The sequence below is a fragment of the Lathyrus oleraceus genome, chromosome 7 (assembly GCF_024323335.1).
Source record: "Lathyrus oleraceus cultivar Zhongwan6 chromosome 7, CAAS_Psat_ZW6_1.0, whole genome shotgun sequence".
NCBI classification, from domain to species: Eukaryota; Viridiplantae; Streptophyta; class Magnoliopsida; order Fabales; family Fabaceae; genus Lathyrus; species Lathyrus oleraceus.
In genome coordinates, this window is record NC_066585.1 from 312,602,260 (window position 1) to 312,627,672 (window position 25,413).

The 25,413-nt window shown below is 35.8% G+C and overlaps 1 protein-coding gene across 3 annotated transcripts; it reads left to right on the top strand.

The window, feature by feature from the left end:
- Nucleotides 1–63: 63 nt before the first annotated feature.
- LOC127107334 (uncharacterized) lies at nucleotides 64–24,800 on the top strand. Of its 3 annotated transcripts, XM_051044626.1 has the most exons (25): nucleotides 65–593; nucleotides 1,409–1,576; nucleotides 2,335–2,409; nucleotides 4,573–4,651; nucleotides 5,052–5,116; nucleotides 5,204–5,293; nucleotides 5,552–5,641; nucleotides 5,761–5,847; nucleotides 6,011–6,094; nucleotides 6,689–6,808; nucleotides 15,885–15,913; nucleotides 16,161–16,293; nucleotides 16,763–17,308; nucleotides 17,771–18,315; nucleotides 18,423–18,486; nucleotides 18,600–18,702; nucleotides 18,795–18,967; nucleotides 19,549–19,674; nucleotides 20,510–20,580; nucleotides 21,149–21,211; nucleotides 22,882–22,954; nucleotides 23,280–23,399; nucleotides 24,027–24,104; nucleotides 24,321–24,371; nucleotides 24,470–24,800. In XM_051044626.1, the coding sequence occupies exons 1-25, from the start codon at nucleotides 360–362 to the stop codon at nucleotides 24,569–24,571; spliced, it is 3,369 nt and encodes a 1,122-aa protein (XP_050900583.1). In that variant the 5' UTR covers nucleotides 65–359; the 3' UTR covers nucleotides 24,572–24,800. The 3 variants fall into 3 exon arrangements, 2 of the variants coding, with proteins under 2 accessions (XP_050900583.1, XP_050900584.1); XM_051044627.1 differs by lacking the exon at nucleotides 65–593 and having other exon boundaries at nucleotides 1,532–1,576; nucleotides 5,057–5,116; XR_007795686.1 differs by lacking the exons at nucleotides 24,027–24,104; nucleotides 24,321–24,371; nucleotides 24,470–24,800 and having other exon boundaries at nucleotides 64–593; nucleotides 20,499–20,580; nucleotides 23,280–23,373.
- The last annotated feature ends 613 nt before the right edge of the window (nucleotides 24,801–25,413 follow it).

A 25,413-nucleotide genomic window follows, 5' to 3' on the forward strand; every position in this document is an offset into this window, starting at 1 on the left:
TTAAAATAATCTCAGTTCCTGTACATTTTTTTAATCTCCTTTCCTTTCCTTTCCGGTCCAAACAACAAAGCAAGTAGTTGCTGGCTCACAGAAGTTAGACCGAATTTACTCCTTTTCACAACATTATTGGGACGTCGTAAAAATTTCCATATTTTCATCTCAACATTCTTTCCCCTCTAATTCGACGTAATAAATTAGATGCGCTCAAAGTCAGTGTCCATTAACCAACAACAATCACATTCATTCACGCACACTATCCTCACAGACTGAACTAAAAAAAATCATCAATTTCCATTATCACTTTCAGATCTCACTTTCGATGGAACTTTCGCTGTTCGATCTCGGTGATTCGAGTTGAGATGCAGCCGAATTTGTTTCCCTTTGGAACCGCGCTGAGTAATCCGTTTATTTTCAATGGTGATTTGAGTGAAGGAGGTGGAATCGATAGTTCTAGGGTTTTCGTTTTGCTTCCTTTCTTCTTGCTCTCTCAGGGAGGAGCAATGGATTTGTCTAAGGTCGGTGAAAAGATCTTGAGTTCTGTTAAGTCTGCCAGATCGCTTGGATTGCTTCCTTCTGTTTCTGATCGCCCTGAGGTGAATCGTCTTTCACATGATTTGAATTTGTCATTGATAATTATAACTATAGATAATGCTGTATTATACGATAGTTGAACGGTGTTATCTTGTTATTATGGTTAAGTTAGGTAATGCTTTTGCTTCTGATGCATTTAATGAGAATTGTAGTAGTAGTTTTGGGTTTTGGTGTAAGAATTAGTATAAGTGATTTTGAAGAGATTTATAAGTTAAAGTTATCTATAGATAGTTCCTATCTTATGAGAAACCAGTTACATGTGACATTGGAAAGTTATAAAGATATGAATGTACATATATATTTTAATTTTATGTTGAGTTCCATAACTTTTTGATTATGATCTGCTTCCACGTGGTTTATCTTCAACCATGGTAGCTATAATTTACTATTATAATTTATTAGTAATAATTATAAACTGATATTTGCGTCCTTGATTTTTATATTAAATGATCGAATCGTTCTTCAGATTCAAAATGTAATGCTCTTTAATACCGTCTTTGCAACTCTTGTCTATTGCACTAGTTTCTTATTTAGTGAGGATGAGGAGTTTGTTAACCTAGATAATTACTTTTGCTCACAAAGCTGTTTATCCTGTATTCTTGATTGATAACTTGGTAGTTGGTAGCCTACTACTACAACTATTTTGAAGTCTGAATGTCTGTAACTGTTCAGTCCTCACCCCCACCAGTGAACCTAACTGCGAATGTTCTTTGGTTATCATTATATACTTATTAAAATAATTGTTAGTTTGTAAGACTCCTTGTTTTGTCTGTAAGTTGGAGTCATATTTTTTATGTTTTAAAATTTTGTTGAACAGGTTCCAGCTCGAGCTGCTGCTGCAGCTGCCGTAGCTCGTGCTATTGCAGGGTTACCTCCTCATCAGAGGTATAGTCTTTCATCAAGTTCAGCAGAGCTGAGTTCAATATATGGAAGCATACCTCATGGCCCTGCAGTGGAGGAACTGGAGGATGATTTCTACGAGGAGGTGATACCTGCCTGTATCAATTTAGTGTCAATTTCATAATGTTTTTCCTGCAACATGAACATCCCTTGTGTTGGGTGACAAAATATTTTGATTTATGGAGGCTAGGTTTGGAGAGATGCTTTTTCTGTATTCCATGTTCATAAGAAGATGAAAGATATGCATTTTTAGAATTTAGAACATTCGACTTTTCTTTGTAAGGATTAGTTTTGTAGCTTTGGCCATTCATATATCTCTTCATAACTGCTCACTCCAAACTTTTAACATTTCATTAATATTTGGTTATTCCATTGTTTAGAACTTGTACTTCTGGGAGTGAAATCCATAGTGATTAGCAACCACAGGTTCTTTGTTTGAAACTTTTTTCTTTTGCTCTTTTGGCTCATTTACTAAAGAGATATTTAATTTGCCCTCCTTTTGCCTCTGTTCAGTATTGGTTATAACAGATTGTTCTTAGTGACATACTACTCTGAATAAATTTTAGATTTTTATTTTTCTTTATGTTTTTACTGATTATAGGAATATGCCACTATCGTCCAATACAACAAAATAGGAAGGAAAACGTTCAAGAACATAAATTGTGCTACAAATATAGAGAAAAAAAGCCTTTTTTTTACACATGCTAACATTTTGAAATTACCTTTTCATTTTTTCACTTAATTGAAATCTTATTCAAATTAGTCATTTCATCACTATGAATTATGAAGTGAATGGATTCTTTACTGGTGGTACTTAAATCTATCATAAATATCTTAATGCAGGATTTTGATCCAATTAGGCATGTTTTGGAGCACGTTCCTTCTGAAGAAAACGAGTTATCATATTTTGAAAAGCAGGTACTAATGTCTCTTAGTCTTGCTATCAATTGAAAGTGTTTCTACTCTTATATAAAAAGGTGAAATGTTTTGTATTCTCCGCCAGTTCATTCTTTTGCTCAATGAATAATAGTGGTATCTATCATATTAATTATTAGTCTGAAAGAAACATACAATTTTTTTACACTTACAGTTGATGGTATATATTAACCTGGTGCTTCCCCTTTATTATTTTATTAAAAGTAAACTTTTTTTAACCTTTGATGCTCATCTCCGGCATCTATTTGGGAATTGTTATCTCTTGTTTAATATTTGTTGTTTTTCTGATGCGGTGTTATTCAAATAGATATGTTTGGCTGAAAAAGATAGAGAATCTGGGGAACCATTTCTTTATTTAAACTATTTAGTGGGAAGAAGAGGTTTTGCAGTGATGTTAAAGGAGTGCTATTTTTCTAGTCGATTAAAGCAAGTATGGGTGGAAATAGACTAGTCTTTGCACTAATAGGCTAAAGCTTGTTTAGCCAGCTTAAGCATGACCTCTTACTTATGGTCTATCACAGGTTCTTTATTGAGAATTGGGTAAGCCTGGTTTTATTCAAAGTGTCACTTGACTTGAAAACCTACTTAAAATTGTATTGTACTTGAAGCCCTTCAAATAGGCCAAGAATCTTAAGATTTTCTAATTAAAAAATAGATGTAACCTCAGTAAAATCATTATAAGTTTCTAACGATATGCATGATGTATCTTAGTAGTATATAAATTGGCCTGCTAGTTGGCCTTTTGGAAAGCTAAAGTCTAGCATGTTTTCTAAATTGGCCATGGCAAACGAGGCAAAAAAACAAGGATGGGATATACACTTTGAGAAACCACATTGCCTATTCTTGGTCCACCTATGCCAGGGTTGAATCACTTCACAATCTCAGGCTCTCAGCTTGTGTGGCTGGAGTCTTCAGGTCCTTCTCAAAGCTTGTTTTTATGACTTGTTAAGTTATTTCTCTTTTCAATTTGATGCACATTGATAAGTATCCGAGCACTTGGGCAACACTTCCTTAAAAACTAGCTATCAGCTGGGAAGAACCATGCCACTGGAATACTCCACCAAGCATCCCATACTACTCAATATGGGACTTCGGCATCTCATAATACCAAAGTTCCTATCATAGCACCGCCCCGGAAACCAACGTCCCGACGACTGACTCTAAGGAGCTTTAGTCGACCTTTCCGGTGAGCCCCTCCATAGGTAGCCCTTTCCAAGCCGTCAACATCTATCTCTTATACCAACTGATAAGTATCTAAGCCCTTGGAGAACCCTCTCTTAAAAGCCTAGCTATCAAGGGGGAAGGACCAAGCCCCTCAAATACTCAACCTAGCACCCCATACTACTTGATGTGGGACTTGGACACCCCATAATACCAAAGTCCTTACCATACTTCACTATGATAGGTCAACTTGTTTTTCATCTAGGAATTGAAGCAAAGTCGTAAAAGTTAGCATACTAACATCAGTTCATATTTACTAGATGAACAAATTAAATACTAGATTAAACTATACCCCCTCCGTAATGATTTATAAGCAAAAAAACTAATATTCCACACTTATTAAGAAAGTTTAAATTTTTGTGGTTTTTTGACATGTTTTATGGAAAAATGTAAAAACAATTTTAATCGGTCGTTGTTTATGGAAAAAATTAGAGAGAACACAAATTAAATGCAATTTGCATTTAATTTTACTTTGGAAAAGATGCATTTTATAGAATAGAATGCTTAAAAGAAATAAAGTTGATGTTTTTTTGCATATAATTTGTAACAAGATAAATATGTGTTTTTTTGCTTATAAATCGTTACGGAGGGAGTATATCCTTACTCCACTTAGTGAGATAAGCCTTGGTGGTGGTCGTTGTTGTTTTAAACTTTATATCCTTTGTTGTCTTTTATTGTTTATTTTGCTCATGCTAGTAATCTTATTATAGTTGGTGTTTATGAAGGGCTGTTCACAAAGTTCCACTATTATGGGTTTTTATGTTGCTAGTTTTCTAATATTGTGACTACTTGTGGCGTATGCTCACAGAATATCAATAAGTTTTTGCTCGTGCGAATCTAGTTATTTGATTGAGTTAGGTTGCATTGTCATGCTATATGTTATCAATTCTCTTGATAGGATGCTTGTATTGGTTTGTCATATAGGCTGCCCTTAGATTAACACAATTGGATAAAGTAGCAGAGCATTTGTCTCGCCATGTTATGGAGCATCATGAAGTAATGGGTAAGTTCAAGAGTTGAATTCTTAGAATTGACTACATCCTTTGTGAAGTTTTCATACACAAGGTTATGCATGTTAGGTATCTGTTTAACACTTGTTTTCTGCTTTCCACTCTCTTTTACTTATATATTACTGTTGTTATTACTTACTCAATAAAAAAGTCAATTAATACTTGACCGACTTACAACCATGTTTAGATCCTAGTTATAACATACTGAATTAATATATTTGGAAGAATGCGGTATCACTTCTGGTGTAAATGATCAACAATTTTAGTCTAAGTTCATTGGAAAATTAGAAAGTAGGTGCATGTAACTTCTCTGCAGTTGCCAACTTGTCATTGTAGACCAGTTGCTTTTTAAAAAAGTTTTAGAGTAAGGATCTGATACTTACTTTTGGCCAGTGAAGGGGATGAATTTGGTCAGGGAATTGGAGAAAGACTTGAGAATTGCAAACGTCATCTGTATGGTGAGCAACATAAGAGTTTCAACATGTATTGATGTTACCTTTTTGCTCTGTCTTGATCTTACCGCATTCTTTTAAATGATTTTACAGAATGGAAGAAGACACCTGACATCTTCTCTGAATGAGGTTTCTAGGGATTTGATTGTGAATTCTTATTCAAAAAAGAAACAAGCACTAATGGTATTTTCCTCTCTTTTTGAACTTAAACAGGCCATAACTTTATGTTTTTATTTTTAGTTGTCTTTATGCATTGTTTTCTCTTTTCTGACTCTCTTATTTTATTATGTGTTTTGAAGACTGATTTCTTGTCACTCATGAGTTGTTTTTGGGATTATAAAGTAGGTTAGTCTAGGATAGTGTGCAAAATGCATACTTACAATCAGACCTTAATATAGCTTGTGGTGGTAACTTCATAAGTTCATCTTTTCCCATGCATAGGACATGCTTCCAGTCTTGACTGAACTTGAACGTGCATCAGACATGCAATCAACACTTGAATCCCTTGTAGAGGAAGGGGATTATTGGAAGGTGGGCTTCTATATATGCTTTAACTTGAAGATTGTAGCCAATCACTCCCTGCATGAAAATTGTAGTCAATCACTCACTACTTTCTTCTAATATTTTAATTTTACACGATCATTATGCAGGCATTTCAAGTCCTATCAGAGTTTTTGCAACTCTTAGATAGTTTGTCAGAGCTTTCTGCAATGCAGGAGATGAGTCGTGGTGTGGAGGTGAATATTGATTAAACTATTTTGAAAGATTAAGCATGCCCCCCACCACCACACCCACCACCCACATGTATTATACTTATGTTACTGTACATATTCACGATGAAACTGTAGGGTATTTGTGTAATTACTTGTTTTAGTTAAATCCGCCATATTATTAATGTAGGTTTGGCTAGGAAGAACTTTGCAGAAGTTAGATGCTCTTTTATTGGATGTTTGCCAGGAATTTAAGGAAGATGACTATATGACAGTGAGTATTTGTTTATCTTCTGATGGGAATGAATTTACTTTCAGTGCTCAAAATAATGAGCATACATACTTTTCATTATTCTCTCTGCTGTGGGAATGTGATAAATTAAAAACTATTTCTTAACTTATGACGAGTTCCATAAATTCATATAAAATTGAACTGGTTCTATTTAAAATTGGCTTCTGAACTTTGATATCTTGATGGGTGAAGTTTGGCGATGCCATATTTTTTGCCATGGTGAATTTCAAATAAATTGAGGGGGAAAAGGATGACAAAGGTTGCAATTAAAATGAAAACCAGTTTTATGTAAGATTTTGTTTGAATTAGGTTTAGCTTCAAATTGATATTTGCTATTTCCTATTTGATTATTGGAAATATATTAAAGTGATGTAGCACAAGAAGAGATGATACATATAACTGATATGTTTGCATTGGTAGGGGGGAAAGAATGATGAAGGTTGTAATTAAAAAGAAAACCAGTTTTATGTATGATTTTGTTTGAATTAGGGTTTGGAATCAAATTGATATTAGCTATTTCCTATTTGATTATTGGAAATATATTAAGTTGATGTAACACAAGAAGAGATGCTACAGGTAATTGATGCCTATGCATTGATAGGGGATACCACTGGTCTTGCTGAAAAGATACAAAGTTTCTTCATGCAAGAAGTCATATCAGAGACACACTCAGTGCTAAAGGTTATTGTGCACGAGGTATGCAAATATGTTTTCTTCCCTGACTTATTTTTAGTATCACCAGATTTTGAAATTGTCTAGGAGGCAAGAGAGTTAATTGGCATGAAGCTCGGACATCATATTCTACTTTAACTCTATTTTGGACCTTATTCTATGATAGCAAACCAAGTTTGTTCATCCAAAAGAACCATGTCTGAAAACAGACTATTGACATCTTTTTCCATGCCGCATGTTTTTATCCACTTCAACAGACTGAGAGGTTTGTTGATTAGTGGCAGTTGCACCCACTTGCTCAACCCTCATAGTCATGCCCATCCTTTACTTTGATATGATGTAATCGAGCTGTTTCTGAAAAATGTGGGAAAATTGGTCACTGGGCATGAATAGTTTATTATGTATAGTATAGGAAAATCATTAGATGTTATTAAGAGTCCCACATTAGATGAGATATGACATGAATATATGTTTATAAGTGAGGACAATCCTTACTTTACAAGTCGGTTTTGTAAGATTATGTTAGGCCCAATCCAAATTCTATGTTGGTATTAGAATCTATTCAAGATCCATAAGGCCACTTGCTATCAGGTTTCCACTATCGGACCACCCACCATTTATATCTGCACACTAAGCCCAATAGTGCTGATTATAAGGGGTGTAGTAGTGTAAAATACGGGTTAGTGTTATGTCTTCTATGACATCGTCCAAACTTCATCTCATATAAGTTCCATAATATAAGTATTTGCCATCTTAGAATTGTGGTTTTGGTTTAACTCAACCTTATAAAATTGGCTTATAAGGTGAGAGTAATAGAGGAATAGTAATATAGAGTTTAAGGGCATGTGTAAAACAACTGTGCTGAGTCTGAGTCAACACAGTTGAGCTTCATCTATATAAGCTTAGCTCTACCTGTTTGGTGTATCAATCTTTCTCTTTCTGTTAAGAAATGAAAGGAGCTAGTTACGATACTCTCTTCTTCTTTAATCTTCAACCTATGTTCAGTTTCTAACAGATTGCACCCACTTATAAACATATGTTCAAACCATGTATTGTCCGATGTAGGACTTTGAAAACACTCCCTCAAGTCAAACACTACTGGGCTTGGTGCATCGTTATAAATGATTGGTGGCCCAACAGATCTTGAACTATACTTTGATACCATCTTAGAATTGTGATTTGCCTAACTCAACCTTATTAGAATGATGTCATGCCTACAAAACCAGTTTGTAAGGTGAGTTTGCACCCAATTATAGACATATGTTCAAACCACGTATTGTCCGATGTAGGACTCTTAACACATTTCCTCAAGCCCAACACTATTGGGCTTGGTGCGTTGATATAAATGGTGGGTGACCCAATAGATCTTGAACCATACTCTGAAACCATCTTAGAATTGTGGTGTGCCTAACTCAACTTTATTAGAATGATCTAACTAATGCCTACAAAACTAGTTTGTAAGGTGAGAGGTGCCACTTCATATAAACTTTTTAGTGACTCTATGTCTAACCAATGTGGGACTTGGGATCTTTTCAATACACCCTTTTACACCCAACACTTTTTTGGGTTTGGTGCGTGGATATAAATGGTGGGTGGCCCATGATCCGATCGATAGATTCAGATACCATATTAGAGTATGAGGGTGATAGAAACTAGTATCTATGGCGACTGAATTAAAGAAAAGAAAATAGAAATATAGAACAATCTTTTGCAGAACTTGTCTAAAACGACATTTTATATTATTAATATAAAATTAACATACAGTACATCAAAGAAAGTTTAGAGAGACAATGATAAAATAGATATAAAGCAATTCTTATCCAAAAAATTCGAGAGCTTGGTCTCTCTCACCAAAAACCACTCAAGAACTGTCCATCCCCAATTTCTCCTATCCTTTCCCTATTTATTCCTAAATAATATAACTATCATAATAACTTCTCATAACTGTCTATAATTGCCATTAGAAGATGTCTAACAGAGGATTGAGTTTAACTCAATCTTACAAAACCCGACTCTAATACCATATTAGAATGACCTAACTCATCCCTACAAAACCGGCTTGTAAGTGGAGGGATGACACTATAAATCTTACAAAACTGACTTGTAAGGTGAAGATTGCTCCCATTTATAAACATATGTTCAAACAACATATTATCCGATGTGTGACTCTTAAGAATATATATTTTATTCTCTTTAGATTTATATATAAAATGCTTAAACTCTTTAATTTCAACATGGTGTCAAAATGGCACCATCCTAAACATGTCTTGTCACTTTTGGTTGCTAATTTCTGTAAAATCGGGAGATTTATTTTATTTCCATGATTATTCCTTATGATAAGTCATATTTCTTGTGTTTTTCCTTTTCCACCGTCTCTTTTTTGGTGCATCTTTCTCAGCAGGCTTTACTGGCATTGCAACCACCACCTTTTGTCAGACGTGTCTTCTCTGTCATCCGATATCTTTCTGTTTTGTACCACATCTTCTCAGTCAATGTGTATGGTGTTCTCCCAATACTAGCATGGAAGGTGTCTGGCCTCAGCTCTTATACTAGCTTCAGCTTTTACTCTGGATGAAATTTGGCTCTGGTTTTGTCCCATATGCAGTCTAGCTTTGGCCTTCGATTTTGTTTCGGATGTAGGCTGACCTTTGTTGGTTTCTGCCTTGATGCAGTGTGGCCCTTGTTGGTTTTTGTTCTAGATCTACCCTCTGTTAGAATTCTATATTCTCATTCCAAAGGATTAGACAGAAATTGGCACACCTTATTGACAGAAAAAGAGATCTCTGGCCTAGTGAGGGTAGCATACTGAAGGGCACCCACCACAGACCTGAACTGGGTGGGATCAGAGACAGGTTCAGAACCAAACCAAGAGAGTTTGCTAGTAGAGACCATAGGCGTGGGCATGCCATTGGCATTGATCATATTAACTTTGGCTAGCAAATCTGTCAGGTATTTGGCTTGGGAAAGAAGTAAGGAGCCATTGGGCAGATGAGATACTTCTATGCCAAGAAAATAATCCAAATTGCCAAGCTGTTTAAGTGAGAAATCAGAATTTAGCTGGGTGATTAGACCACTGATGAATGCAGAAGAATTACCAGTGATGATTATATCATCAACATACACCAACACCATAATACTTAGGCTGCCAGTATGGAGAATAAAAAGGCTAGGATCACACTTGCTAGCATGAAAACCATGACTTAGGAGAGAACCCTTGAGTTTATCAAACCAGGCTCTAGGAGCCTGCTTGAGGCCATAAATGGCTTTGTTTAATTTGCACACCAAAGTCTTGTCTGCAGCTTCAAAGCCAGGAGGCTGCTGCATGTAAACTTCCTCTACAAGTGTGCCATTTAAAAAGGCATTGTTTACATCAATTTGCTGTATAGACCACCCGTGAGTCACAGCAAGAGTGAGAACAGTTCTGACAGTTACAGGCTTGACCACAGGAGAGAATGTCTCTGTAAAATCACTGCCAGCCTGCTGATGAAACCCTTTGGCCACTAATCTGGCCTTGTATTTGTTGATGGTTCCATCAGGGTTTTCCTTGACCCTAAATACCCACTTGCAGCCAATTGGCTTCCTAGAATCAGGTGGAGACACCAAGTTCCAGGTCTGATTCTTTAACAGTGCAGTATACTCATCTTTCATGGCCTGTAGCCAATGAGGAGAGGCCAAGGCTTGTCCAACTGAAGTAGGTTCCATATGAGTAAGTAAGAGGGTAGGTTTAAGTTTAGGTTTAGTAATACCACTTTTAGACCTTGTTTGCATGGAGTGAATATTGTGAGGATGAATGGAAGGGTTAGGCAGAAGAGGTACAATATTGATGGAGGACTCAGAGGCAGGTGAAGAAGGGGAAATAGTGGGAGCCTCTGCAATATCAGACTGCAGAGGAGTGACAGACAAAGAATTGACAGGTGTAGTAGGAATGGGAGAAGAAGTAGCAGATTCTGCAGTTACTGAAGGTGAACCAGACATAGCAGAGTTGGCAGGAGTAGAGCTGAAATTGCTAAGTTCAGCAGAAGGTGTATGAGAGGGTGTAGTGGAAACAGAAGGAACATGAGTGATAGGCACAGCAGAAACAGAGTTAGAAAAATTAGGAACAAGAGGGAAGGACCAATAAGAAGGAGTAGAGGAGAGTGAAGAAGATTGGTCAATGGCAGGAGATGGAAAGAGAGAGGGATAGGGAAATTTAGACTCATTGAAAATGACATCCCTAGAGACAAAAATCTTGCCAGTGGCAGATAAGCACTTGTAGCCCTTGTGAATGGTAGAATAACCAAGAAAAACACACTCTTGTGACCTAAAGTCCAATTTGTGAGAGTTGTAAGGGCGAAGAAAGGGAAAACAGGCACATCCAAAAACTCTTAAGTGAGCATAATCAGGAAACTTGTGAAACAGTTTGAAATAGGGAGTTTTATGCTCAAGAGACACACTAGGAAGTCTGTTTATGAGATAAGTGGCTGTGATAAAGGCATGATCCCACATTTGAAGGGGCAAGGTAGAGTGAGCAAGCAAGGCTAAGCCTGTTTCAACTATGTGTCTATGCTTGCGCTCAACAATGCCATTCTGATGGTGGGTATGGGGACAAGTGAAACGATGCACAATGCCAAGATCATTGAGATATTTGGTGAGAGGTCTAAACTCACCACCTCCATCAGTTTGAACAACCTTGATTTTATGGTTGAACTGAAGTTCCACCATAGTTTTGAACTGAACAAACTGAGAGAAGGTATCAGACTTTAGCCTAAGAGGAAAGATCCAAGTGAACCTAGAAAAGGCATCTACACAAGTGAGAAAGTAGGTATAGGCACCTGAAGATTTAATAGGTGCAGGACCCCATAAATCACAAACCACTAATTCAAAAGGATTATTATAAACAGTAGTGGAGAGAGAAGTAGGAAGTCTGTGAGATTTGCCTAAGGAACAAGCAGAACAAAACTCTGCTGCAGACTTGGAAGGGAGAGAAATGCAGCAGGTTTTGAGCACTTCAGCAAGAACTTGATGATGGGGATGACCCAACCTGGTATGCCACAAAGCATACTTGCTGAGAGTAGGAACAGACTTAGCAGTAGAGTAAACAATAGGCAAATTAACAGCAGAAACATCATTTTTATTCATAGAAAATGAAGGATTACAATCAGTAATAGTATGACCAATATCATTGGAATGAGAGACAGTATTACATGAAGCCCTAGAATTACAATTATTGAAATCTAAAGCTGAGCTAGAATGGAGACTAGACAGAGGCTTTGACACTTGAGAGGAAGGAATCTGAAATTTGTAAAGGCCATCATCTCCAACAATACCATGAAGAAGCACCTCAGAAGAACCCTGAGATTTGACAAGACAAAAAGAAGGGTGAAATTCAAAGAAAACTTTGTTATCTTGTGCAAATTTACTTACACTGATGAGATTTTTGGTGATGTGAGGAACAAGAAGTAAGTTGTGAAGTATGAGAGGTGTGTGAGACAGATGAGAAGAGGGAAATTTCATGGAACCTATAGAGTTAATGGACAAACCTTGACCATTTCCCATGAAGACTTGTTCAGAACCAGTCACAGATTGAGCATCAGGCACGTTAGAAGAGTCAGGTGTAACATGGTGTGAGGCACCTGAGTCAGGATACCACCATTGGTTGCTGAAGTTGGGATCAGAATTAGCCACAAAGGCTTGAGGAGGAGAAGGTCGTGGTGCAGCTGGTCTAGGTGAGGAATAACCAAAGACAGGAGGATACACAGGACGAGCATTCACCAGAAATGGATTGAAGGGAGCTTGTTGCGGTGGAAACCGCTGTGAAGAGGACTGAGTGTACCTGTAGTAGCAAACAGAGGCATCGTGTCCACTTTTGCGACAGATTTGACACTGAGTTTTGCCAAAACGACCGCCGTTACGACCAAAACGACCGCCACCACGCCCTGAACGACCTCCTCTGTTGTAACCATTGTTTTCTGCGTGAGCATTAACATGACTAGTACCAGTTGGAAAGGAGTCAGAAGATTGCGAATTAGAGTCAGCCAGAGAAGAAGATTCAGACGACGGAACCTGCGTTAGATTGACAGAAGCAGGTTCAGTGAGAATCGCTTTCCTGTGTTTCTCCAATCGAGACTCATGAGCAAGAAGACTGGATTCAAGATCCTCCAAAGTACTGAGATCTTCCTTACTATTGATAGCAGCAACAATCGAATCATACTCCTCCGGAAGCGCATCCAGCACAATCTCACTTAGGTTACGCATCGGAACAGGATCTCCAACTGAAATTAACGATTCATTGATTTCGCGAACTCGCGCCATGAACGCTTCAATATTGAGATTACCTTTGGAAAGACGGCGAAGTTCAGATCGTAGTTGGCGAGCCTTCGTCGTGAGCTGCACGGCGAAGTAGCGGTGAACTTCCGTCCAAACCTGCCACGCGTGAGTGCAGTCCACAAGTTTGGGAAGAAGTGAGTCAGAAATCGTGGAGAGAAGCCACGTGCAGACAAGAGCATCCTGTTGCTCCCAATCAAGATACGCATCAGTGACTTCACCAAGATTCGGATCAGAAGTCACCGGCGAACGCTGCGGAATCACCGGAACAGTGACAAATCGTTGAAGCTTGTGGCCACGTACAACTCCATCGATTTGCTGCTTCCACTGTTTGAAATTTTTATCATCAAGCTTAACGGAGAGCTTGACGTGAGCGGAAGGAAAGGCGCCGTCGCTGCGAAACGGTGACGCCATGAATGAAGATTACTGGATCAGGAAAGAAGCTCTAGATACCATGATATAGTATCATAAGAGAGAGAGAAAAGAAGAAAGATGAGAATCTCATATATTGATCTTAGTTTTAAAGAGTACAAAGGCATGGTATATATAGTAGCCTTAGATCTAACAAACTGTACAGCTGGCATATAGCTGTAACAGATCAATGACACGTTGCATAGCACTACTAACTAAACCACTCTCTATTAATGAGTTGATTGAGAGAGCTCTCAACTGAAGTCTCTTGTTTTCTGTTATATATTTTTCTGATAAGAATTTATAGTGGGTATGATATCTATATATAGATGCACACAGCTTAACTAAGTCAGTTAGGTAGTTCCTAGAATCTAGGGATTAGTTAGAAGCAGTTAGGTAGGCAGGTGTACTGTGCATATAGTGCACAGTAGTTACAATAGGGATTAGTCTTTAACAGCTACTTTAATAGCCTCTGGCCCCACTATAGTCTCAAGTGTGTGGCCTCCTGTCTCCAATCCCATATAATATTTTTTTGGAATTTTTCTTTTTCTTTAAGGTTTTATTTGAAAAATGTTCAAGCTTATAAGTTATACTTGAGGGGGCAGTGTAGAGGTTATGAAAACTTGTCTTAATATCTTGATTTTATTATTGAGTAATTGGAGTGTCTTAGACTAACTCTTTGGACGCGTTTGATTTGCTAAAGAATGAAATACCGGATAAAAACGTAAGGGGCTATTGCACTCAGCTCTTCTAAGTTATCTTTAAATGACATACACATGTCTTCTATTTCTTAAACAAACACTCAATACCCTTATTTGTTGAAAAAGTTGCATTCACCTCCCCGCGGGTTTGTCTAAATGACACTCCCATTTGTTCTATAAAAACAGGGGAGAGGCTGTGTAGACTAGGGGAGGTCAATTTTTTATACCAAGTAGAGCGATGCATATGTTATTTATACATATCTATGGTGAAGTGAGTGCAGCTTCCCTAAAAACAAAATAGATGAAGTAAATCACGAAGGGCTTAAATTTTTTTACTAAATAAATCAGGGGACTTTTTGTTTTTTGCCAACAAAGGTTGATCCAGTTTGTAAGGATGCAATGCATAACCCACAACAATATGAATTGAGATTCCACCTGCGATATAAGAATCTCGTTAGTGGGTAATATTAATATGTAAGCTTTTATATACATAAATAAATTAGGCGGACTCATGTGCAACATCATCTAAAAGTAAAAAAGTACCCAACTGTTTTTCTTGCTTTCATTGGTTTAACTTCTTCTTGAATCCTCTTCTCTTCCAAATTCTCTTTGTCCATCTTCTCTTCCAAATTCTCTTTGTCCATCTTCTCTTCTCTTCCTCTTCTCTCCCTCAAAATTACTCGTCCTATGCATCAGCCACCATACAATACAGTAAATAAAACAAAAAGTTGTATTGCTGACTTAGCTACTTGTGATGGGATGGTGTTGCTTTTACCCCTTCCTCTGTGGGCATAAAACATACCCTTAGGATTGTGTTGCTTTTACCCCTTCCTCTGTAAGACTACTGCTGCACATTAATGGGTAAGACAAATATACACCTCAATAGGAGTGTATAAGGTTCTTTATTGGATTAGTATTAGGATGGAGTGTAGTGCTAGCATGAATAAGGTTAGTGCTCTGTCTTTTGTAACATCATCCAAAACATTGTCTTATATAAAGCAAATACCATTTTCAAAGCATTTAATTTTTATTCTCTCCTTTTCCTCCGTGTGTTGCAAGCAATGTCCGTGCCAGAATAATTAAAAACACTGCTACAGCTTCCTTCAAGCCATGTAATATTATATATATTTTTTCTCTCCATGATATGTGATTAAAATTGAGTGTGGAGCTGTAGTTCGCAGTATGAAAGTAATATTCTTTATAATTTCCATCTAGACATTTTTAATTATGATATCACTGTACCATTATCACTTTTCATTTCACATAAACATATGCATATGTGGTTGCTGAGGCTTAGTGTTGTTATTCTTGGTTTACATAAATTAGTTCTAAGTAATATTCTTTATAGTTGCCATCTAGACATTTTTAATTATGGTATCACTGTACCATTATCACTTTTCATTTCACATAAACATATGCATATGTGGTTGTTGAGGCTTCGTGTTGTTATTCTTGGTTTACATAAATTAGTTCAAGTGAGGATTGAAAGAACTTGATTCGTCAAAATGGATAAGAGTAAAATACATGACCATAATAATTGATATTTGAGGCCTCCGGAGGCCAAACCAATGGTACTGTTGATAGTAATGGATTCACATTAAAATTTGCTTCGCTTGATTTCTCTTCCAAGTTTGAACTAAAACGCTAAAGATTCTTTTAATTGGTATGCTGATTATTTTTTGTAGGATGAGGAGGGACTTGCGCAAAATAGTAGGTACTTCTTTTCTGCAAGCATATTTACCATCCTTTCAATTACTTATGAGTACTCCTCCCTCTGGTCCATATCATAAGAACAAATTTACTTTTTAGATTCAGTGCCATAACCATTGCATTTGGTCTATATAATAGGCCAGATACATTAGTTATTCAATGAATCTATAAGGTGATTTTTTTCTTATAATAAGGACCGGAAGGATTATTTTAAGTTATTATTGGCTTCTTAGTTGTTATTTCATTTCCAGGCTCACTTACAGCGACCTATGCCTTCAGATACCTGATTCTAAGTTTAGACAGTGCTTACTAAGAACACTGGCTGTTTTATTTGACCTTATGTGTTCATACCATGAAATTATGGATTTTCAGCTAGAGAGAGAGGTAAATATCTGGTTCCTTTCATGTAAACATTTCCCCTTTCATGATGCAATTTCCGTCACTGCTTTGTGCAATCAAATATTCATGTGGACTTGTACCCCTCCAACAAATAAACACCTGGACTGATTTTAGGCAGGTTTTGGCCTTTATTTTTCTGTTTCTTTGCAATGGTTAAAATGGAATTTGTTACTGGGTTTCCACTCCAACATCTTAATCTTAGTTTTATGAGCTTTTCAGATCCAGAAAATATCTCAAACAACATGTAAGTTGGATAAATCCTTGATTTGGTTTTGATGAATTGAATAAGTCCACTATTCAGTTCAGTGATATGGATATTGTCAAATATTAGATATTTGAATATGTATCCAATCTTGAGACCGGGAAGGAGCTATTCACGATTACACGGTCATCAGTTGTTTGTTATATGCTGTATGTTATTCAGTTTTCTTCATTTGGTTGATTTTATTCCCAGGACTCACCAGCACAAACTTCTGATAAGTGCAATGAAGACATTTCTTGTAGTTTAGATGTGGCTGGGGAAGTTAATTCAGATGTAACAGCATGTAACGATTCTATGTCCAGTTCCGGGGATGTGATACAAGGGTCATCTTCTACAAAAGCACCTTCAACAATCAGTTCACTGACTGAAACAACTGGTTCACCATACAGCAATTCTCATGATCCAGTGAATGAGGTTAGTAACGGGGAAAATTCAGCATCAAGCATCGATTCCCCGTGGTACCATCTTCGGAAAGAAGCTACAACATTTGTTTCTCAGACCCTTCAAAGAGGACGAAAGAATCTGTGGCATCTCACTGCAAGTCGCGTCTCAGTGTTGCTTTCTTCTGCTGCAGCTTGTTCTACAAGCATTCATCAATTCTTGAAAAACTATGAAGATCTTAGTGTATTCATTTTGACTGGGGAAGCCTTCTGTGGAATTGAAGTGGTTGAGTTCAGGCAGAAGTTGAAGGTTGTTTGTGAAAACTATTTCATAGCATTTCATCGACAAAATGTGCATGTAAGTCATCAAGGCTGCTCATTCTCTATGGTTGTTAGAGTCATTTAATGTTGATTGTTATTTTTTATGCAGTGCCTTTTGAGCAATGTATAATATACATATAGTACAAATACAATATTATGAATTGCCTCTTGGTCTGTATTGATTTTTAGTAGTCTTGGAGAACCAGAAGGTCCATAATCCTGGAAATTGCTGTGCTGTTACTGTGTGGAATACTAAGCAATTTTGATTTGATAAACTATTGCAAAATGTAGAAAGTATAGATTTCATAACTGTGAACAAACTAACTGGTTGTACTTCCCCCAGCGCTCCAAATTTGTTACGCTAAATAGTCAACGATTAGCCTTAAAGTTGCTAAATTCCTATTTATGTTTGTTGATTTTCCAAGCTCTGTACCTGAATGATGTACATAATACATTATCTTGTATAAATGGTTTAATTTTTCTGGTTTTCTCTTTTTAGGCCCTAAAAATGGTTTTGGAGAAGGAGACTTGGTTAAAATTGCCTCCAGATACTGTTCAAATTATCAGTTTTGCTGGGCTTATTGGTGATGGAGCGCCTTTAATTTCTTTATCTAGCAGTAAATCAATGAAGGCTAATGAAATACATTCAAATAATAAATCAGTGAACATGGTTCACACTGGTACAAATAAGAGTGGGTTCTCTCATTGGATTAAAAATGGAAATCCTTTTCTGCCAAAATTATCAACCTCCAAAGAAGGTCACGGTACTCCCCAACCTAATGGGTCAAGTTATGGTGAATTTGATGGAGGCTCAGCCAACAACTATCATGGCGATAGAGTCTCCCCCAGGAATGACTCCAGTCAATTAAATGGTGCCAATTCTGTTTCAGAAGATGAAAATGAGGATCTTCTTGCTGACTTTATTGATGAAGACAGTCAACTTCCAAGTCGAAGTTCTAAACCCCATCTTTCTAGATTTCACTCTTCACAGGGTAATGACGAAGAGAGTACAACACAAACTGGGTCTTCTCTTTGTCTTTTAAGGTGGATTGCTATACATTTTGTATTAAAAATCAATTATTTTCTGCCATGTAATTTTTTCTATTATTATTTTGCGGGATTTAATGAGATATTGTGTCTTAAAATGTAAGGTCTATGGACAAATATGCAAGGCTTATGCAGAAACTAGAATTAGTAAATGTTGAGTTCTTTAAGGTAGGATATTCTGCATTTAATTGCGTTGCACTACTTTACACACTCTCCTCTTTCCTTTTCTTAAGCTATATTTTTCCTCTAAATCTTTTCCCTGATTCAGTATATTTTTGCAGGGAATATGCCAGTTGTTTGAAATTTTTTTCTATCTTATATATGAAACATTTGGTCAGCAGAATACTAATTCAAGTGGAAAAAGCTCAGTTAACTCTCTTAATTGTAAGCGGCATAGTTTATTCATACTCAATTAGTGGCCAAATCCAATTTTGAATAGATTAGTAATTAGTTATTGAATTAATTGTGACACGCAGATCGCTTGAGGACAGCATTATCTAGAATAAACCAAGATTGCGAGGAGTGGCTTAGGCCCCACTCATCTTCCCCAACATCTTTAAGTTCATCATTTGTACATGCAGAGTTGACACCTACAAATCCTCCAAATATGAATTTTGGCCAGCCTTCGGGGACTGGTTTTAGTCTTAAGGTATATGTTTTTTGGAAAAAAGTTTCGCGCATGCTTTATGTAAAAAAATATTTTCACGACTAAAATTGTGAATTTGTGATTTCGTCTACTATAAATTTTTTTCATTCTTTATTCTTAGAATTTGGGTTAAGCATAACTCATCCCTGTACAATTGGTTTGTAAGGTGTGGGATGCTTCCCATTTATTAACACTTTTTCAAGTCATATCTTATCCAATGTGAGGCTCTCAACACCTATCGACATATCGACATAATTGATGTTTTTTTTTATGATTGTTTTGAAAAAAAATTGCATGCTACTTTGTTATATTTTTTTTTGCATCTTATTCTCCTTGTTACCACTTACCACGTTTTGTGGTTATTTTCTTCATTTACCATCAAAGCTACTTATGATACAAAAGAAACATTGCAGGATGAAAAGTTATATACCATGGAAATTTCCCCCCTTTCCCATCTTGTTTTATGTAATTGGAGTTAGCATGGCTTGTAAACTCCAATGTTTTTTTGATTTGTGCAGTTTAGGAATCAAAGTTGGTGTTGCAAATTTCATGCATGTCTCTGCAATTTTATTTTTATGTTTCAGGAAAGATGTGTGGCTGTTGACACTATATCTGTTGTTGCTCGAATATTGAATAGATCAAAAGCTCACCTCCAATCAATGCTCTTGCAAAGTAATTCAACTGTACTAGAGGATTTCTTTGTTCATCTGGTATGTGGACTCTTAACATTAAAATTAAAGTGGTTGAGTTCTTTAGGAAATTGGTATTGACAGATCTTTTCTTGTCTTTATTGACTATTCAACCAATGGAATTGATTGGGGAAGGATTGAAATGTTGTGGATTGGATAAAAATGATTTTATAGTGATATATATTGTTATTCATGTCTGAGCCTTATTTGGTATGGAGTATTTGGAAAGAAGGTAATGAAATAGGACCAATATATGTACCTAAACTGGGGGTTAGTGTGCCTCCTTTTCTCCTCCTTTCGAATTCTCTTTACTAAACATGGCATAGTAATATTAGTCATGTGAAAAGTTATTTTTAGAGTACCCATACACAGTGTGCTTACAAGGAGTAACAATGAACAACGCCGATCATGAATTCTATGGTGGCTTTAAGGTTACATGTTTAAGGAACTATTTCAGTATTTACCCATCAGGGTAGAGTGGGAAAGCAGTGCTCATCAAATTTCCGTGGAGTCCCCTAAAAAAAGCCTCAGGAATTATCCCCACATTCTTTGGATGTGAGAATAATCCTAACTCATGTTACTCGCATTGCACCCTACAGAATTGAATGCAGCATTGTAGAGGGCAGTTTAACTGTTTTGATGAAGCTTGCTTACTACTTGAGCCAAGCCTTATTGAGCATGTTTTTAGATATAATTAAGACGTCAGCTTTTAGTGAAAGATCTTGTTTGGATTATGGGTATTTGGATATATATTTTTATTGGATTGTTTATTTCTAGTTCATTCCATTGTTTTTCATTTAAGGTGAAAGCAAAGTATGGGATAATAACGGGTTTTAATATATAAGGATATCTTTAGGTGGATGCTGTACCAGATCTTATAGAGCATGTGCATCACACAACAGTAAGACTACTGCTGCACATTAATGGGTAAGAAAAATATACACCTCAATAGGAATGTATAAGGTTTCTTTCGATGTTTTCTTTCCCAAAACTACTCAAGAGACACTATATTATAGTCAAATGCGCTTAATTTGAGAAATATTTTCTATTATCTGGTTTGAACTACAAAAATCATCTGTTAGGTGCACAAAATATATATTTTCAAATATATTGTTTTATATTATTTTTTCAATTATGTGAAATATTGTATTGGCATTAATTTGTCATTTTCATTTTTAGGTTTCCTTTTATTTAAAGGGAAAAGTTATTCAAAATTGTTTTTTTTGCAAAATTTGTTTTGTTATATTTTAAAGGATGGGAAATTGTGTTGTCAAATACAATTAAGGGATTGTGTCTTGGTGCTCAAGTTTGTCAGTGAGCTCCTTAGTTTTAATTCTGGTCACTTTACCAACACTATTGCTAATGGGTTACAAGATGTCAAAACACCATTGTCAATCTAAATTTTAGTGTTTACTGTTTTTATTGCTAAGTCATCTTAGCAAACTTGTTTAGACTAAAAGTTTTGGTTTTCTAATATTTAGTGGACTTCTTACAGGTATGTTGAACGTGTTGCCAATTGTAAATGGGAAGTAAAAGAGCTTGGCATGGAGCATAATGGGTATATATTTTTTGATCATCTTCATATTTGAATACCAAATAATTTTTTTTCCTTTTTATATTACTTAAATGGGTAGTTTCTCGTTTTATATCAAAGATAAACAACATATTGCATCATGCACTGGTGAAATTTTATTTGCAGTATTGGTATTGGATTGGGTGGCTGTCATTCTTTGAATTTGAACATGCCAAGGTGTTTGTATAAGTTGAAAGAAACGAGCGAAGAATAATTCTCAATTGTATTCATTTGTGCAAGGATTTCTCTCTTTAATAGAGGTAGAGATAGAATCCTAAATTAATTAGAGAAATCCTAAATTGATTACAGGATACTATCAGAAAAATAATAATACCTATACAAGGAAATAATATATATACATCACCAGAATATTCACATAATAATATTCCTAAGAACATTCTGCAACACTCCCCCCCCTAGCTGGCTTGAAGATGTCTTCCATGGACAGCTTGCTGGTTATGTTGTCAAAGGGTTTTTTGAATAATTTTTGGTCAAGATTTCTGCTAGTTGCTCTGTGGTGGAGATATATGTGATACATATTTGTCCCCTTTCAATTTTTTCCTTGGTGTTTGTCAACTTCCACATGTTTGGTCTTGTCATGTAGGACTGGATTGTGAGCAATAGATATTGCGGTCTTGTTGTCCGCACTACTTGCTACAAAAAGTTTGTTTCTTGCTACTCCTACTAACTAAATTTCCCCCAACAAAGGTACAATAGCGAGATGTTGATCTTCGATATGTTATACTTCCAACCCAATCTGCATCAGTGTAGGATTCCTTTTGAAGATGTCCACGATTTCTATAGAGTAGTCATTTCCCAGGCGACTCCTTCAAATATCTTATTATCTTGAAAACAACCTTTTGATGTTCAGGTCTGGTGCATGCATAAATTGGCTCACCAAACTAATAGCAAAGGCTATGTTTGGATACGTAAGAGATGGGTATATCCGTCTTTTGACCAAAAGTTGAATACACTAAGTATTTTTGTAAGACCTGTGATGTTGCGCTGGATGTGTGGTAAGACTAGACATAATAAAATTAGAAATGACAATATAGTGTCGGGGTAGCACCTATAGTGTAAAAGATGGTGGAAAATAAACTTAGGTGACTCGGGCATGTAGAGAGAAGACCTATAGATTATGTGGTAAGGAAAGTAGATCAAATGAGAAGAGTCAAATAGCTAGAGGTAGAGGGAAGACCTAGAAAATCTGTAAGAGAAATTATTAAGAAAGATCTCGAGATTAATGATTTGGATAGAAGCATCGTCCTAGATAAAACATTATGGCGGAAGTTGATTCATGTAGCCGACTCCACTTAGTGGGAAAGTCTTGGTTGTTGTAGTTATATAACATATTTCACCATAATTATATTTTCTTCTCATTCTTTTCCATTAATTGCTTATAACTTGACAAAATGCAACTACTTATACAACTTCATTGTTTGAATATTTTAAAGATGAGATTAATAAATTGACCTATTCTTTTCCATTCCCTCCAAATTGGACTGGAAGGAAAATTGGGGCGTTGGATGGAATGGAAAATAATGCATTCCTTCATTTTTACTTCTAATCTATCTTATTTTAATTCACAGATAGAATGTTTATCTTGGAAATAAGCTGCATTCTTTCTTCCGCTCTGACTTAAATGGCATTGATAGGTATGTTGATTTGTTGCTGGGGGAGTTTAAGCACTTTAAAACACGACTTGCCCATGGAGGAATTCGTAAAGAGGTATTGCTGCTGTAATACATTATCATTAAACAATACTCATCTAGTGCATACTTGACAATTTATTAAAAACAGTACATATTTATGTATGAAAATCAGGCTTTTAAATTGTATAGAAAGGTGCCTCCAAAAAATTTGTATTGAAGAGAAGCACCGGAAAATAATATTTAGTGTCTAAACAGTACATATTTATGTATGAAAATCAGGCTTTTAAATTGTAGAGAAAGGTGCCTCAAAAAAATTTGTATTGAAGAGAAGCACAGAAAAATAGTATTCTTAGTGTCTAAACATGATATTTGACTCGCAAATTTTATTCTTGTATATGCAGACTCAAGACATATTGTTGGACTATGGGCTTGAAATTATTGCGGAAACTCTTGTTGAAGGACTTTCACGGGTGAAGAGATGTAATGATGAAGGACGAGCTCTAATGTCATTGGATCTACAGGTTATTTCTTAGCTACATATTTTCTGTGCTTTCAATAGTTTTTGGATTTGAAATTTATGTGGTAGATTATTACTACATAAATCATTGTAACAACCTAATTTAATCTTAATCCACTTTTAAACTTTGTAATTTAAGTAGTTTATCTATGTTTTTGTCTTGAAACCTGTTTGAATTTTATTCTTTTTAGTTTTTATGTTTTAAAATCTTACTATTTTCAGTTTTGGAGAGGACTGAAAGAAAACTATTTTTGCTAAATGTAGGACCGAAGGAAGAAAATGTTATTGTGGGGACTGATTTCATAACACATTTTTAAGGATAAAATATATTTGAGCCAATTAAAATTCACTATTCTGTGGATGATGTTTCTTATTTTAGCTTTCTTTAAAAAATAATTAAGCTGTCCACCATATTTTATTTTCAGATATGAATATGAATTTGTTTAGTATGAATTTTGGTATTGTTTCCTATACTTTTGTTCTTTTTTTTTCCTTTTCTTTTTTCTGTTTTTTCTAATCAAAAGATCTTGTTGCTTAAAAAAAATGATGCCGAGTTGATTGAAATTTCACGCTCCTTCGTAAGTTTTGCTTTCCTCCCTTGGATGTTGATTTCTATTGTTACACCTTTTAGGTTTTGATAAATGGGCTAAAGCATTTTGCGTCGTTGAATGTAAAGTCCAAGCTACAAATGGTCGAAACTTTCATTAAGGTAAGGAACTATGCAAGTGGGAAAATATTCCCACTACTGTTCACAAATTCTGATAATTTTTAGTTACACGGGTGAAATAGTTTGAGTGATGCTGCCCAACCAGCTCTATAAAATGTTTTTTTTTTCTTCTTTTGTATGTATGAAACTTCAATTAAATTGAATGCAATAAACATTTTTTTATCACATTGACATCTTTCCCATCGACTTTTAAACCAGGCTTACTACCTTCCGGAGACAGAATATGTGCACTGGGCACGGGCGCACCCGGTAAGAATAGTTCCTTTCTGCCCAATAAGTAATTGCTTTGGTGTATCATTACGCCGTCTGATTGCTCAGGTCTTAACCAAACATCCCATCCCTTGCAGGAATACAGTAAGAGCCAGGTTGTTGGATTGATCAACCTTGTTGCCTCTATGAAAGGTTGGAAGAGGAAAACCAGGTTGGAAATACTGGAAAAGATTGAGTGAGTAAGTAGGTTTCTTTTGTTGTGTATGAAGTTAGGCATATAGAATCTTCTACCCCTTTTCCTCGTGTAAAGGTAGTGTATATTACATGGTATTTGATCCTATTAATTATTTAACATTTTCCGAGTTCGAGCTTCAAGTGTTCTGTAGATAATAGCCCTATGAAAATAAGTTGTAATTGTACAATAATTTTTTTTTTAATGTTTTACATAACTCAGCTAACTCTAGTCAACCTACTCTCTCTAGATCGTCCCCACCCTTTTGTTATTGGTTGATTCATTATGAATACAAACAATACTACTCGTAAGTTGTAATGGATTTCATGATAACGTCAATATTGCAATGCAACTTTCTTAATATAGGCAGATAGTGTAGTACACATATATGCAGTGTTGCCCCATCTATTATTTCTACCCTGCCTTTTGCAAACAAGGGTGCATAGAGAAGGGGGGAGCCTGTGAATGTTCAACTCTGTTAATGTGTGATTCAGCATTTTCCATTTCACGTCAATCGACCCAAGAGAACAGAGAGAGAAAGGGTAGTCAGTCTGAAAATGGAAACATAAAGGAGAAAGCAAGGGAAGACAATAATATATAAAATAGTGCTAGAAAGAACATACTTTCTAACGTGAAGATTTTAAGTTTTACTGGTATAGCATTTTCATTCTGTTGCAGTGTTCAATAGCATTTTGCAAATTCAAAATTTACCATTTATGTTAATATCATGACTAAGTTTTATGTTAATATAACTTATATAATGTCATTAGATTAATGTAAACTTTACGATATGAAAATGATCATGTCATTCAATTTAAGAGTTATTTAGAAATAAATTAAATATTTTAC

Coding starts and splice junctions, on each gene's coding strand:
- LOC127107334 (XM_051044626.1), top strand. CDS start 360: ATGCAGCCGAATTTGTTTCCCTTTGGAACCGCGCTGAGTAATCCGTTT. Junction 5,848..6,010: donor AGATGAGTCGTGGTGTGGAG/GTGAATATTGAT, acceptor TTATTAATGTAG/GTTTGGCTAGGAAGAACTTT. Junction 18,316..18,422: donor TCTTCTCTTTGTCTTTTAAG/GTGGATTGCTAT, acceptor TTAAAATGTAAG/GTCTATGGACAAATATGCAA.